The following is a 13829-nucleotide window of genomic DNA, read 5'->3' as shown; positions in this document are numbered from 1 at the left end:
AGGCTCATCTCTGAATCTTTAATTGGCTATGGCAATCTCAATTTATTGCATTAATAATCTTTTAGACCTCAAGATACACGTGACCTAGGGAGAGTTTATATTAATGGACAAGACTTAAAAATAGACACCAAGTTCAGCAAGTATTTGAGCACCTACTAAAAATTACACAACTCCCCACAACAACGCATTTTGCGTTTCTGAAGTTGTAGGAAGCATGTTCGGACACCTGATGGAATTTCCCAAGTTGTCTGGCCCCCACCCCCCGCAAAAAAAAAAGTGGGGGGATGAAAGGGGGGGCATTTTGGGGGCAACAAACCAAACTGGTCGGTAGCATGTTAAGTCAATTTCACGTTCACCTACAGGTCACCACGAAGCCGAGGGAAGTTTTAAAATGAACATTCCGGGGTCTCCAGAGATCCTCTCTCCAAGTCCATTCGGCACGGGCGCCTGAACCAGGGCTAAGGTCCCGCGTCTCCGGTTCTATCCTGAGAATCCGGGGGATCCACAGGGATTCCCCAGGGCAGCCTTCAGAGAAGACGAGGAACAGGGGCTGCCCGGGCCTCACGGGTGCTTCCCGCGCTAGGGATGGCCACGAGCAGCCAGGGCCTACGGACGCGCAAGGGAAAGAATATAGCGACCCAGGAGGCTCGCAGGGCCGCCCGCCCAGGAGCCTGAGGTGGGGAGGACCTCACCTTGCTGCGGTCCTCCTCCTGCTGCTGCAGCAACTCGGGAACCGCGGCCATGGCGACGCGGGACTCGAGCAGGGGCCGCCAGGCTGTGCGAGGAAAGAAGAGGCTGGGCCGCCGCCGCCTGGGAGCCTCTCGGGGGCGGCCACGGCCCCGCCTCCGCCGGCCTCCCTGCCCGACGGCAGCAGGAAGCCTCCGGACTCCGCCACCATCCCAGCTGCCCCGGGAGCAGGCGAGCAGGGCGCCACGTGCTCCCCCAGAGCGGCCTCCCAGTCCCCGCTGCCGTCCATCTTGGAGCCGGGCAAAGACGCCACGCGGGGCCTACCCTTGCTACGCTCCACGAGGAGGCCGCCGACCGCAGGGCCGCGACGCGGACGCAAAGCCACTGACGCTCTCCCAGCAAGACGCGTCTAGAGAAAGACCGTGTTTCGGTGCCGGGGAAATTTATTACTCAGCCCGAGTCCAAGATGGCGGCGAGCGCTGACGTCACCATATCTCGTGAGAGCAGAAGGGCGCGATTTAGAGGCTCCCGCGCTTCGACGACGCCGGCCCTTCAGCTGGGAGGAAGTACTTCCTGCCTCTAGCTGGTGGCGCGTCGGCGGAGGCCGAAGAGAGCCTCGGGTGGGGCGTGAGCGCCGCGAGGCATTCTGGACCTACTTTGCCTTAGGCTGTGCCTAATTCGAAACCAAAGCGCGGGACGGATGAAAAGTACGGGTCGCGAGAGGTTGTTCGCGTCTTGAGAGTTAAGCGAAGTGTGGTGGCTCCCAAGGTACCGACACTGGCCGTAGGCTGGGCTTCTATTTAAGTCCTCTTTTCTCTAATCTAGACTCCTGCCCCAGGGGCCACCGCCGTCCTGGCCCCGCCAGGGGTCCGTACCCACGGAGGAGAGGGAGGCGCCTTTTTGCGGTGACCTCAGCGCCGCCACCACCTCTGACCGGCGAGCGACTGGACCCTCCAACCCGATTTCCACGTCTGTGCAACGGGTTCATTCTAGACCCACGATAGAGGGTGTGAGGACTAGATGAGAAGTATCCATACAGAATACTTAGCAGAGAGCCTGGTGTCTAGGAATCAGTAATTGTCTGTCACCTAGGACTGTGTGGCCGCCATGGGACGAGCTCCATCTTTGTGATTTTCCGTGTCTCGCACTTGCCTCCCTGCCTGGGCGTCCCATTCCTGCGTGTTAGAGACGGGGGCCGTCTTGCCCCAAGCTGTCTACCAATTCGCATTTAATATGTGCCAGTCCTTCGGGTATTGACAGTCTTAATTTATTTATAAATTTTTTTTGGAAGCAGGGTCTGGCTCTGTCGACCTTAAGAAAGAGCTCTGTCCAAGCATGTCGAAAAAGTTTACAATTTTGGTGTGCAATGTTATTCTGATGCAGCTTTCGCTTTGATGGTTGTTTTCTCTCTAATAGGAATACAAACATAAAGGGCCTCGACCGTTGCAAATAGACTAGAAAAAAGTGAAAACAAGTCTGAATGAAGATGAAGTTATTTCAGACCATTTGCAGGCAGCTCAGGAGTTCAAAGGGATTTTCTGTGGAATCAGCTGCCCTTGTGGCTTTCTCTACTTCCTCTTACTCTTGTGGCCGGAAGAAAAAAGTGAATCCATATGAAGAAGTGGACCAAGAAAAATACTCTAATTTAGTTCAGTCTGTCTTGTCATCCAGAGGCGTCGCCCACACCCCAGGATCGGTGGAGGAAGATGCTTTACTCTGTGGACCTGTGAGCAAGCATAAGCCGCCAAAGCAAGGTGAGGACCGACGAGTGCCACAAAACTGGTTTCCTATCTTCAATCCAGAGAGAAGTGATAAACGAAATGCAAGTAATCCTTCAGTTCCTTTGAAAATCCCCTTGCAAAGGAATGTGATACCAAGTGTGACCCGAGTCCTTCAGCAGACCATGACAAAACAACAGGTTTTCTGGTTGGAGAGGTGGAAACAGCGGATGATTCTGGAACTGGGAGAAGATGGCTTTAAAGAATATAATTCAAGTAATTATCTCAATTCTGGTTCTGTATGTATGCTATGTTTTCTAGAATAGAGAGCAACAGTGCCAAAAGAATGAGGTTTTGTTTTGTTTTTTTGATTTACTAGCAAGGAACTCCCTTCAGATAGTAATTAACATTAAATACCACTTTATGTGTATTAACTCACTTGATCCTCATGATAGTCCTGTGAAGTATAGATACTGTTATCCACATTTTACAGATGAAACTAAAATAGATCAAATAATTTGACTAAATAATACATAAAATTCACTTGTTTTATGAGCTACCAACAATATTAGAATTGCTCGTTTTCCTTGATTATGGAAAAAAAGTCACCTGGTAACAGAATTCTAGTTGTTTGCTAGATATTCTGTTTAGAATCTAGTAAATACCCATTGCCCTAGTGTCAACTGACTCGTAAATTTAAAGACCCTGGAGCAGACCAGAACACATGACCTATATTTAGACCTTGGTAAACTGAGATAAGCAGAGGTTCTTCATAAGGATCTGAGAATAAATACACTTTAAACTTCAACTTCTAATTTACTAACTTGGACAAGTGAGGAGAATAGGTTCCTTAAATGTAATATTCCATTCAAAAACACCATTGGCACCGGTGAATTAGCTGGTCCCGGAAATTATATAGGGGTCTTTTGTTAAAGGAAAGTTTTACATCAATCATTACTTTACCCAAGCTTCCCAAAGTGCAGTACATGTACTCTTAGTGGTACACAAACTCTTTTATTTTTATTTTAAGAATAGTGTACTGACCCTTGCCGTGGCCTGGGCTTCTATTTAAGTCGTCTTTTCCCTAATCCAGACTCTTAAAACTATGTGTAACACATTAAACGTGTCACATGTTCTAAAGAAAAATACTAAGTATATACAAGTGGTACTGGATATAGCAGAAATGGTCAAATCCTTAGCTCCTTATAACATTCCACAGCTGTGTGGGGCAAGGATTATATATGCAAGAGCTAACTGCCTTCCTAAGATAGTTAATTAGTAGCAACCACCAAACTATTGTCTGCTTTCCAAGCAAGCAACATAAAAATCTTTTAATGGCATCTTATAGTTTTGTATTTGTACCACTACAATTTAGAATTGATAGTTTCCTCATGAGAAGTTATTTTCCTTAAACCAGGAATGTCACAGCTGAAATTACTGATGTATTATTAAAAGGCAGAAGAAACCTGCTGGAACACATGGGACCCTAGGGCCTGTAGCTCTTGGCACAAAGTAAGGAAGTGCACCAGAAAGGAATTTCTGTTTGGAATGTGAATGAGCCCCAATAGCCCAGGCAGAGAGAAGACTGGTTGTTTTTTTTCATAGAGTCAGCTTTGTTGATCTAGATTAGCACTCAGCTGTGTTTCTCAGTTAACTCAGTAGCAACCTTAAGAAATGAGCAGAATCGGCCGGGGGCGGTGGCTCAAGCCTGTAATCCCAGCACTTTGGGAGGCCGAGACGGGCGGATCACGAGGTCAGGAGATCGAGACCATCCTGGCTAACACGGTGAAACCCCGTCTCTACTAAAAAATACAGAAAACTAGCCGGGCAAGGTGGCGGGTGCCTGTAGTCCCAGCTACTCGGGAGGCTGAGGCAAGAGAATGGCGTAAACCCGGGAGGCGGAGCTTGCAGTGAGCTGAGATCCGGCCACTGCACTCCAGCCTGGGCGACAGAGTGAGACTCCGTCTCAAAAAAAAAAAAAAAAAAAAGAAATGAGCAGAATCGCCTCCCCTCACTGACCCGGCCTGGACTTGACCTACCGGACCCAAGTGATTCTCCCATCTCAGCCTCAGCCTGCTGAGTGTACAGGCGTGCACCACCATGCCTGGCTAATTTTTTTATTTTTTGTAGAGACGAGGGTCTCCCTATGTTGCCCAGGCTGATCTCCAACTCCTGTCTTCAAACGGTGCTCCCACCTGGGCCTCCCCAAGTATTGGGATTACAGGTGTGACCCACTGCGCCCAGGTGGAATCACTCTTTTTAAGAAAATAAGTATTAGTAAGCAATGGGTTCTGAAATAAATAAGGGGACAATTAGTGTCATGGTGCATAAAAGAAAAAGAGCTCACAAAGTTGATTAATGGGTCTGGAGGATACTGGATCCCAAACCCAAGAAGGTGGCACCCAAGAAGAATTACATTTTAAAAATGATAAAGATTTTTTTAATGAAAAATATTGGATCAATAAATTAATTTCTACCCAGTCTTCTGAAAGGTGAGAGCATAGAAATGTGTCTGGCATTCTTCCAAGTACTTGAGCAGTTTCCCAAGCATCAGTTCACCTTTTGAAGACTGGCAGGGATGAGAAAGTCTGACTTATTCTGATTTGTATTTTGTGTATAAATACACACAAAGGGCTGGGGTTTAGATTTTAATTCTTTTTTTTTTTTTGGGGGGGCTTTGCTGATTTAATCCTGAAGTAGCCATTCTGCCAGTTCCATCATGAGAATACTGGAGATGCATGAAGGTTTTTTTAGTGCACTTCATATATGAGGACTTGAAAACATTTCACTTTTACTACTTTGAGTGAATAAGCCGACTTGATGCTACATGCATGCAGTAAATATTCTTGAATCATTTTTTATTTTTATAAATTGAATCATGTTGAATGTTCTGAGCCTTAGTGTCTAAAGGATCCTGTGATCTAGGTTTTCATGTTTGTGATCATGTGTATGTGAAGAACCTAGCCAGGGGTAAGTTTGCAGCAAGAAATGTATGGTCTATTGGCATGGCATTTGCTAAGTTTTTTCCTTCCTGTTTTTAACATGTTTGTCTTCTGCTTCATTAACCTAGTGTGTAGATGAATGCTACACTTCTTTTTCCTAGGCCTTAATTCCATCCGTCGTAAATTTCTTGTAGGTCTTTCACATGTTAATAATTCCAACTGAGCCAAGTAAATTTGGAGTAGAATAACTTAGTTCCTAAGTTGAATTTCATTTAACTCTCCAAATAATTTTTCAGAAGGGATTGCGTTTTTTGCTAATGATAGAGTTGACATTTCCAGCCGGGCGTGGTGGCTCACGCCTGTAATCCTAACATTTTGGGAGGCCGAGGTGGGCGGATCACTTGAGGTCAGGAGTTTGAAACCAGCCTGGTCAACATGGCAAAACCCCATCTCTACTAAAAATACAAAAAAAGTAGCCGGGCGCAGTGGCGATCACTTGTAATCCCAGCTACTCGGGAGGCTGAGGCAGGAGAATCACTTGAACCTGGGAGGTGGAGATTGCAGTCAGCGGAGATCGTACCACTGCACTCCAGCCTGGAAAAAAAAAAAAAGAATTGACATTTCCATCTTTGTAAAAAACAGTTGAAGGCCGAGTGCGGTGGCTCATGCCTGTAATCCCAGCACTTTGGGAGACCAAGGTGGGAGGATTGTTTGAGGCCGGGTGTTCCAGACCAGACAAGGCAACATAGAGAGATTGCTTCTCTACAAAAAGAATTTTTTTTTTTTAATTAGCCAGGCGTAGTGGCACGTGCCTGTGCCAGGAGAATTGCTTAAGGCCAGGTGTTCGAGGTTACAGTGAGCTATGATGGAGCCAGTACACTCCAGCCTGGGTGACAAGTGAGACCCTGTCTCAAAAAAAAAAAAAAGAACTTAACAAATACAAAGTTGTTTTCCTCCTTTTCTGTGGGTCTGTCTGCAAGCATGTTCCAAGCACGTGTATTTCCTGCTGTGTTTCTCTGTGTATCTAATTGGTGATTTCCAAGATTGCCCTCTTTACTGTATGGTAGATTGGAAAGAACACAGATTCTGGTGCCAGGCTGCCTGTCCAGCTTTTTGCTTTGGGGCAAATTAACAGCACTGCCTAGTGGGACAGGGCCTCATTCATTAAAAAGGGGGTGGGTAACTTACGATCCTTATTTTGCTAGGTTGTTGGGTTTGAAAATTAAATAATGTTTTGAAAGCTCCAAGGCCATTGCTTAGCATAACAGTCCCCCCTCTTTCTCTCCTCTTACTAAGAAACAAGTGAATATATAATATTTCTTGGATTTGTTGAATCTCTTTTGTGTTCCTTTTTTTTTTTTTTTTTTTGAGATAGAGTCTTGCTGTCCTGTCACCCAGTCTGGAGTGCAGTGGCGCGATCTTGGCTCACTGCAGCCTCCGCCTCCTGGGTTCAAGCAATTCTCCTGCCTCAGCCTCCAGAGTAGCTGGGATTACAGGCATGAGCCACCACACCTGGCTAATTTTTGTATTTTGAGTAGAGACTGGGTTTTACCATGTTGGCCAGGCTGGTCTTGAACTCCCGACCTCAGGTAATCCGCCTGCCTCGGCCGCCCAAAGTGCTGGGATTATAGGCGTGAGCCACCATGCCCGGCCATGTTCCCTTTTTAAAAATGTGTATGAGGAAGGGGCTTACTGTGCAAGCACTTGGAGGCCAAGGAGCACTGAAAATGAGGAGAGAGTTCAAAAATCAAGTTAGATCCTGGGATACGCCAACAAATCCGGACACTGTAGTTCTTTCAGAGAAACCTGGGGACGAAAAGTAAGGCTTTTGACCTCAGAAAATGAACATATGGGAAAAATAATGTGTCCTAATGAAATTTCTCTAGTATTCACATGCTATAAAATGTTAGGAAGAGGGAAAATGTATCCTCCTACAAGCCATAAATCAGAATTCTAATATTCTAAAGCTAATTAGAAAAATATTACATGTTAAATATTAAATACTATAAAAATATATGAGGGGAAAAAAATTCAGGACACAGCTGAATTTTTCAGGCTGTTCCAGCACTAAAAAAAAGTACAGGAGAAGAATGTCACATATTTTCCTCTTTGTCCCCCTCCAGATTCCATAATATCGCATTCATTACTTTTCATTTGTGTGTGCCTTATTTTCCATTCCTTGTTTGTCACTAATCCTCTTAGTAAAAGGATTCCCCCACCTGTGTTCATAATTAAGTTTTGGTCTAAAAAGAACTATAAACAGAAGCACCGTTCCTAGATTTCTAATTTTTTTTTATTTTGTCACAGCCAGTTAATTTATTAAATTGGATACTTAAACACATAGTACCATAAACTGGGTGTGGTCCTGTAGCCTCCAGATCTTCAGTTTTGACTTTGGCCCAATTCTCCTAGAAGTATTTAATTTTAATTCATTTTATTGCCTAACAATCCTATTAATAATCCCATTGGTTTCAAAGTGAATTCTTAGGTTTCAGAAGAGGCTGAAATTTGGTCTTAGGGGTTGTCAGTTAAAAATAACTCACGTAATTTTTGGCCGGGTGCAGTGGCTCATGCCTGTAATCCCAGCACTTTGGGAGGCCAAGGCGGGTGGATCATGAGGTCAGGAGGTCGAGACCAGCCTCACCAACATAATGAAACTCCATCTCTACTAAAAATACAAAAATTAGCCAGGCATGGTGGTAGGTGCCTGTAATCCCAGCTACTCGGGAGGCTGAGGCAGGAGAATCGCTTGACCCCGGGAGGCGGAGGTTGCAGTGAGCCAACATCGTTCCACTGCACTCCAGCCTGGGCGACAGAGGGAGACTCCATCTAAAAAAAAAGAAAAACAAAGTGCTGGGATTACAGGCTTTATTGTTTCAGAGCCTTTTAGAGTACTAGTTTTTTAGTGTTAGCTTTGTTTGTGTTTTCTCCCTCCCCTTTCCCCTGATTTTCTTTTCAGACATCTTTTTACAAGGGAAACGGTTCCATGAAGCCTTGGAAAGCATACTTTCACCCCAGGAAACCTTAGAAGAGAGAGATGAAAATCTCCTCAAGTCTGGTTACATCAAAAGCGTCCAGCATATTCTGAAAGATGTCAGTGGAGTGCGAGCTCTTGAAAGTGCTGTTCAACATGAAACCTTAAACTATATAGGTCTGCTGGACTGTGTGGCTGAGTATCAGTAAGTATGAGATTGTTTCAATACAGCATGGAGGTGAATTAATACAGGGTAGGGCAGATGGTGCCTGTCAAAAGGTGTGCTTGTAGGTACTGTAGCCTCTGTCTGTTCAATGTCCAAACCTTTGTGCTAGGTGAAAGAATTGGGTGGGGCAGGTATGAGAACAGGTACAGAGAGAAGAGCCATGTAACCTTTGTCATCCAGTACTCCAAAATCAGATTATTTGTTGGAGAAAGGTATACTGTTTGTTTTGTTTGAGATGAAGTGTCACTCTGTCACCCAGGCTGGAGTGCAGTGGTGCAATCTTGGCTCACTGCAACCTCTGCCTCCCAGGTTCAAGCGGTTCTCCTGCCTCAGCCTCCTGAGTAGCTGGGACTCCAGGCATGCACCACCACACCTGGCTGATTTTTGTATTTTTAGCAGAGACGAGGTTTCACTGTGTTAGCCAGGCTGGTCTCAAACTCCCGACCTCAAGTGATCCACCCACCTTGGTTTTCCAAAGTGCTGGGATTACAGGAGTGAGCCACTGTGCCCGGCCAAGATTTTTCAATATCCCTAACATGGCCTATTTGCCAGCCTGTCCTTCCCCTCCCCCAAACTGAGGTACCTGCCATAAGATGCAATTTCATTCCTGCATTTTCTTTCCTGTTTTCCTAAAGATAGCACCATGATCTGTTGGTTCTGAAAATCAACTCTCTTCCTGGCTTCCAGGCAGTACTTGACATGGATCAGAGCTCTGAAGTTACTAAATCTTCTTGTAGTTTTGTTTTTTTTGTTTGTTTTTGGGGGTTTTTTTGTTTGTTTTTTTGAGACGGAGTTTTGCTCTTGTTGCCCAGGCTGGAGTGCAATGGTGTGATCTTAGCTCACTGCAACCTCTGCCTCCTGGGTTCAAGCTATTATCTTGCCTCAGCCTCCCGAATAGCTGGGATTACAGGCATGTGCCACCACGCGTGGCTAATTTTGTATTTTCAGTAGAGATGGGGTTTCTCCATGTTGGGCAGGCTGGTCTCGAACTCCTGACCTCAGGTGATCTGCCTGCCTCGGCCTCCCAAAGTGCTAGGATTACAGGCATGAGCCACCATGCCCGGTCCCCATGGTTTTTATATTGTAGCTGTCTTACTGTTTTACTCAGGTACTTCAGAGTCCAAGTGTTAAAGGAAAGGGGTCCTGATCCAGACCCCGAGAGGGTTCTTAGATCTTGGGCAAGAAAGAATTTAGGGTGAGGCCAGGCATAGTGGCTCATGCCTGTAATCCCAGCACTTTGGGAGGCCGAGGTAGGTGGATCACCTGAGGTCCGGAGTTTGAGACCAACCTGGCCAACATGGCAAAACCCCATCTCTACTAAAAATACAAAACTTAGCCAGGCGCAGTGGTGTGCGCCTGTAGTCCCAGCTACTCGGGAGGCTGAGGCAGGAGAATCACTTAAACCCGGGAGGCAGAGGTTGCAGTGAACCGAGATGGTACCACTGCACTCCAGTCTGGGCAACAGGCAAGACTCTGTTTCAAAAAAAAAAAAAGAAAGAAGAAAAAGCATTCAGGATGAGTCTGCAGTGCAAAGTAAAAGCAGGTTTATTAATAAAGTAGTGAAAGTATAACTACTCCATAGACAGAACAGGGCATTCCTGAAAGTAAGAGGAGGAACACTTCCACCCTAAGTACAATGCTCATATATATAAGATAAAAAAAAGATCTTGGGGAGATGTGCTCTACTGCAAGGGTTTATGATAAAGGATTAATTTTCTTAATCACTATATTTTGCAAGAATCAATATTATCTTTAAAGCAAAATTAGGAATGCCTTTGTTCTCCAGATACCAGGGTATCTGGACACTCCCAAGCCTGGGTCTGTTTAGTAAACATTATTAATTTGTTCCCTTAATCTTAAGCATCTAGAGGCTAGGAATGCCTGACTTTCTGGGAATGCAGCCCAGCAAGTCCCAGCCTCATTGCCTAGCCCTCACTCAAGATGGAGGTACTCTAGTTGGAACGCCTCTGACACCAAGGTGGCTACAACCTGCAGGTACCCCTACTCCAAATAAGGCAAGGGAGCACTAAGAACAAGATAGAAAAATCTGTTCATGTAAACCTTGAAGCTCTAGTTAAAATTTAAGTTTAAAAACTTGTCCAATCCACAGCCCAACAGAAATTTGTAAACTTTCTGAAAACATTATGAGATTTTTTTTTTTTTTGGTTATTTATTTACAGTTCATCAGCTATTGTGTGGCCCAAGACAGTTCTTCCAATGTGAGCTGGGAAGCCGAAAGAGTGGACACCCTTGATAGTCTGAAAACTGTTTAGACCACCTAATGTTTTTATTTATTTATTTATTTATTTATTTATTTATTTATTTATTTATTTTTGAGACAGAGTTTCACTCTTGTTGCCCAGGCTGGAGTGCAATGGCATGATCTCAGCTCACTGCAACCTCCGCCTCCTGGGTTCAAGTGTTTTTCCTACCTCAGCCTCCCGAATAGCTGGGATTACAGGTGCACGCCACCACACCTGGCTAATTTTTGTGTTATTAGTAGAGACGGGGTTTCACCGTGTTGGCCAGGCTGGTCTCGAACTTTTGACCTCAGGTGATCCACCCACCTCAGCCTCCTAAAGTGCTGGGATTATAGACGTGAGCCACTGCGCCTGGCCTAGACCACCTAATGCTTTTATAGCACAACTGCATCATATCTGAGAAGAGCCCTGTGTACCAAGAGATTTAATTGACTATTTTTGGCTGCCCTTTAGATAAACCAAGGAAGCCATACAGTCACCTCCACCCAAGGCCTACAAGAAGTTCCTGACACCCAGTGCTTGTCATAGAGATGATAAAATATGTCCATAGCACTGTTTGTTTTTTGCTTTTTAAGTCAGCTTCAATATTGGTAATATGAACATTTTTGAAACTAAGGTTTTTTGTTGTTTTTTGTTTTGTTTTGTTTTTGAGACAGAGTCTTGCTCTGTCACCCAGGCTGGAGTGTGATGGCGCAATCTCGGTTCACTGCAACCTCTACCTCCTGGGTTCAAGCAATTCCCCTGTGTCAGCCTCCCCAGGTGGTTGGGACTACAGGCACCCGCCACCACGCCTGGCTAATTTTTTGTTTTTAGTAGAGATGGGGTTTCGACATGTTCACCAGGCTGGTCTCGAACTCCAGGCCTTGAGTGATCCACCTGTCTCTGCCTCCCAAAGTGCTGGGATTACAAGTTTGAGCCACTGCACCCGGCCTAGAATTTTTTTTTTTTTTTTTTTTTTTTTTAAGACTGGATTTTGCTCAGCTGTCCAGGCTGGAGTGCAGCGGTGTGATCTCGGCTCACTGCAACATCCATCTCCCAGGCCCAAGCGATCCTCCCACCTTAGCCTGCTGAGTAGTTGGGACCACAGGTGTGAACAACCACGCCCAGCTAATTTTTTTATGTTTTGTAGAGATGGGGTTTTGCCATGTTGCTCAGGCTGGTCTAGAATTCCTGAACTCAAGCAAGCTGCCTGTCTCCATCTTCCAAAGTGCTGGGATTTACAGATGTGATTCACCGCGCCCAGCTAAGGATTTTTTATTTTATTTTATTTTATTTTTTGGAGACAGAATCTCACTCTGTCACCCGTGCTGGAGTGCAGTGATGCATTCAGGGCTCACTACAGCCTCTAACTCCCCAGGCTGAGGCTGTCCTTCCACCTCAGCTTCCCAAGTAGCTGGGACTACAGGGATGCACCCCCACACCCAGCTACTTTTTCTATTTTTTGTAGATGTGGGGTCTCACCATTTTGCTCAGGCTGGTCTTGAACTCCTGGGCTCAAGTGATCTGCCGCCTCAGCCTCTCAAAGTGTTGGGATTACAAACGTGAGCCACCACGCCTGCCCGGTTTTGTTTGTTTTTGAGAAGGAGTTTTGCTGTTTTCGCCCGTGCTGGAGTACAGTGGCGAGATCTTGGCTTACTACAACCTCTGCTTCCCGAGTTCAAGTGATTCTTCTGCCTCAGCCTCCCTAGTAGATGAGATTATTGGCGCCTGCTATCATACCCAGCTCTTTTTTGTGTTTTTCATAGAGATGGGGTTTTACCATGTTGACCAGGCTGGTCTCGAGCTCCTGACCTCAGGTGATCTGCCTGCCTCGGCCTCCCAAAGTGCTGGGATTACAGGTGTGAGCCACTGTACCCAGCCCCGCTGAATTTTTAATGGATAATATGCTATTAAGAGTAACTCCCTACACCCACTCTGTATTGAACCTCTGTTTAAAAAGTTCCTGTGTTCCTGAGATATTTTATGACCATATGTACAATCATTTGTCTCCACACTCATTTTTTTTTTTTTTTTTGGAGACAGTCTCACTCTGTCACCCAGGCTGGAGTGCAGTGGCCGGATCTCAGCTCACTGCAAGCTCCGCCTCCCGGGTTTATGTCATTCTCCTGCCTCAGCCTCCCGAGTAGCTGGGACTACAGGCGCCTGCCACCTTGCCCGGCTAGTTTTTTGTATTTTTTTTAGTAGAGACGGGGTTTCACTGTGTTTGCCAGGATGGTCTCGATCTCCTGACCTCGTGATCCGCCTGTCTCAGCCTCCCAAAGTGCTGGGATTACAGGCTTGAGCCACCGCGCCCGGCCTCCACACTCATTTTTTAACACAACATGCTATACCCCGCTTTTTTCCACTTAAAAAATTATTTTAAAAACATCTTAGAGGTCTTTTCTTATAGATCTGTAACATTCTTTTCTCATGTAATAATTTTCCACCACCCACAATTAACAGTTAATAACACTGTTGCATTTGCTTACAACGTTTTTTTTTTTTCCCTTATCCCTGGGAGATCTTTTTTTTAAAGAAATATAGCATTACAGATTAACCCCAAATTCTGTTGAACCACCCATGGCCAAAGGCGATTGCCATTTTAAATTTGGCACTATCTTCTTCTAGTCTACCTCCTACGCTCTTTTTTGTTTTTTATCTTTTTTTAATGACCAATGATGCGTGACATAGCATCAGGAGAACCTAAGAATATGTGCCTTCTATACTCTTAGCACACACTTAATGCTATGTATAATACCCATGCATAGGCAGCCCTTATGTATGATTTCTTGCAGAACTGTGAGAGTCACAATATACAGACATCTCTAGATACACAGTATCACAAAGCTAGTAAGATATTGGGCTCAGGAGTCAGCTGCTTGAGTTTGGATTCTGGCTTGGCTTTTCATCTCAACCTTAGATTAGTTACTTAGTCGCTCTCTGTATGAATTTATTCATCTTTAAGATAAGACAAATGGTAGTACCTACCTCATAGGGTTGTTATAAAAATAAAATGAGATATTCCCTGAACAGTGCTTAATG

At 45.2% G+C, this 13829-nt stretch overlaps 2 protein-coding genes across 7 annotated transcripts in view; one reads left to right on the top strand and one right to left on the bottom strand.

Annotated features, from left to right (window-relative positions):
- Positions 1–1299, bottom strand: part of SNX5 (sorting nexin 5) — a 26843-nt gene extending 25544 nt beyond the window's left edge. Inside the window, exons 1-2 of one of the 4 annotated variants that reach the window (XM_023217803.2) lie at positions 1012–1299; positions 693–775 (exon numbers count right to left, since the gene is read on the bottom strand). In XM_023217803.2, coding sequence (XP_023073571.1) covers positions 693–743 — 51 coding nt within the window. In that variant the 5' untranslated portion in view covers positions 744–775; positions 1012–1299. Of the gene's footprint in view, positions 1–692 lie in introns of all 4 variants that reach the window. The other 3 variants (XM_026456114.2, XM_023217802.2, XM_023217804.2) reach the window with 3 other exon arrangements.
- The window catches only part of MGME1 (mitochondrial genome maintenance exonuclease 1), a 22555-nt gene continuing 9651 nt past the window's right edge, over positions 926–13829 (top strand). Inside the window, exons 1-4 of one of the 3 annotated variants that reach the window (XM_023217806.3) lie at positions 926–1455; positions 2104–2681; positions 5331–5375; positions 8307–8526. In XM_023217806.3, the coding sequence (XP_023073574.1) occupies positions 2168–2681; positions 5331–5375; positions 8307–8526 (779 nt within the window). In that variant the 5' untranslated portion in view covers positions 926–1455; positions 2104–2167. The remainder of the gene's footprint in view (positions 1456–2103; positions 2682–5330; positions 5376–8306; positions 8527–13829) is intronic. The other 2 variants (XM_026456115.2, XM_023217805.3) reach the window with 2 other exon arrangements.

This window comes from Piliocolobus tephrosceles, chromosome 20 (genome assembly GCF_002776525.5).
Source record: "Piliocolobus tephrosceles isolate RC106 chromosome 20, ASM277652v3, whole genome shotgun sequence".
NCBI lineage: Eukaryota > Metazoa > Chordata > Mammalia > Primates > Cercopithecidae > Piliocolobus > Piliocolobus tephrosceles.
This window is presented reverse-complemented; position numbering and strand designations above follow the sequence as displayed.